The following is a 681-nucleotide window of genomic DNA, read 5'->3' on the forward strand; positions in this document are numbered from 1 at the left end:
GCCATCTCTCTGGAATGGGATATTTCATTTGTATTTCAAGAGATGTATCTTATCTAACACTGGGAATTCAGATTCTGTTTTGTAGATCTGAGAGAAGCTTCCATATTTAAGCTTCATATTATGTACAATAAAAAAAAATCTTACCAGTAGTAATCCACTCTAAAGGACACTTAAAAAAAAAACATATACAACACTTTATAACATCTACACTTATAATTTCTTTAATACATCATCATCCAAAGACAAATCATAAGTGAATGGCTGAAAGGGATCAGCAGGAAAACGTTTACACAAACGTTTGTCCGGATTCAGCATAACAAGGGTTCAGTCTTCCTTAGAACCCAATCGTAACCTTCGAATCGTTCCTGATTCTTGAGCTCATTTCCAACTACGTCTCTCACTGTAGCATGGTAGGCGTTTAGTGCATCACACTGTAAAATGGGAGGCGAAAATGCTTTAGTCTGGTTATATATGTTCTGTGTTATCATTTTCTTTGTAAAAGGAGAGTGGTTCGAGAATGTCCGAATCCAAGAGTGCTCGTGTTGTGTTAGCAGGCTCAGTTATTTTTATAGTTCAAAATGTACATGTTCAAATTGATGAGAATATACTAGATTCTAGATTTATATGCATGCTTTGTGCCATGATTCACATTTTTAAGATATCTTACCTGTCGTGCACTGA

At 35.4% G+C, this 681-nt stretch overlaps 1 protein-coding gene across 1 annotated transcript in view; it reads right to left on the reverse strand.

Annotated features, from left to right (window-relative positions):
• Positions 1 to 182: 182 nt before the first annotated feature.
• The window catches only part of LOC119585322 (xaa-Pro aminopeptidase 1-like), a 14,737-nt gene continuing 14,238 nt past the window's right edge, over positions 183 to 681 (reverse strand). Inside the window, exon 17 of the mRNA XM_037933996.1 lies at positions 183 to 431. Coding sequence (XP_037789924.1) covers positions 309 to 431 — 123 coding nt within the window. The 3' untranslated portion in view covers positions 183 to 308. The remainder of the gene's footprint in view (positions 432 to 681) is intronic.

Source organism: Penaeus monodon, chromosome 19, assembly GCF_015228065.2.
Source record: "Penaeus monodon isolate SGIC_2016 chromosome 19, NSTDA_Pmon_1, whole genome shotgun sequence".
In the NCBI taxonomy this organism is placed as follows: domain Eukaryota; kingdom Metazoa; phylum Arthropoda; class Malacostraca; order Decapoda; family Penaeidae; genus Penaeus; species Penaeus monodon.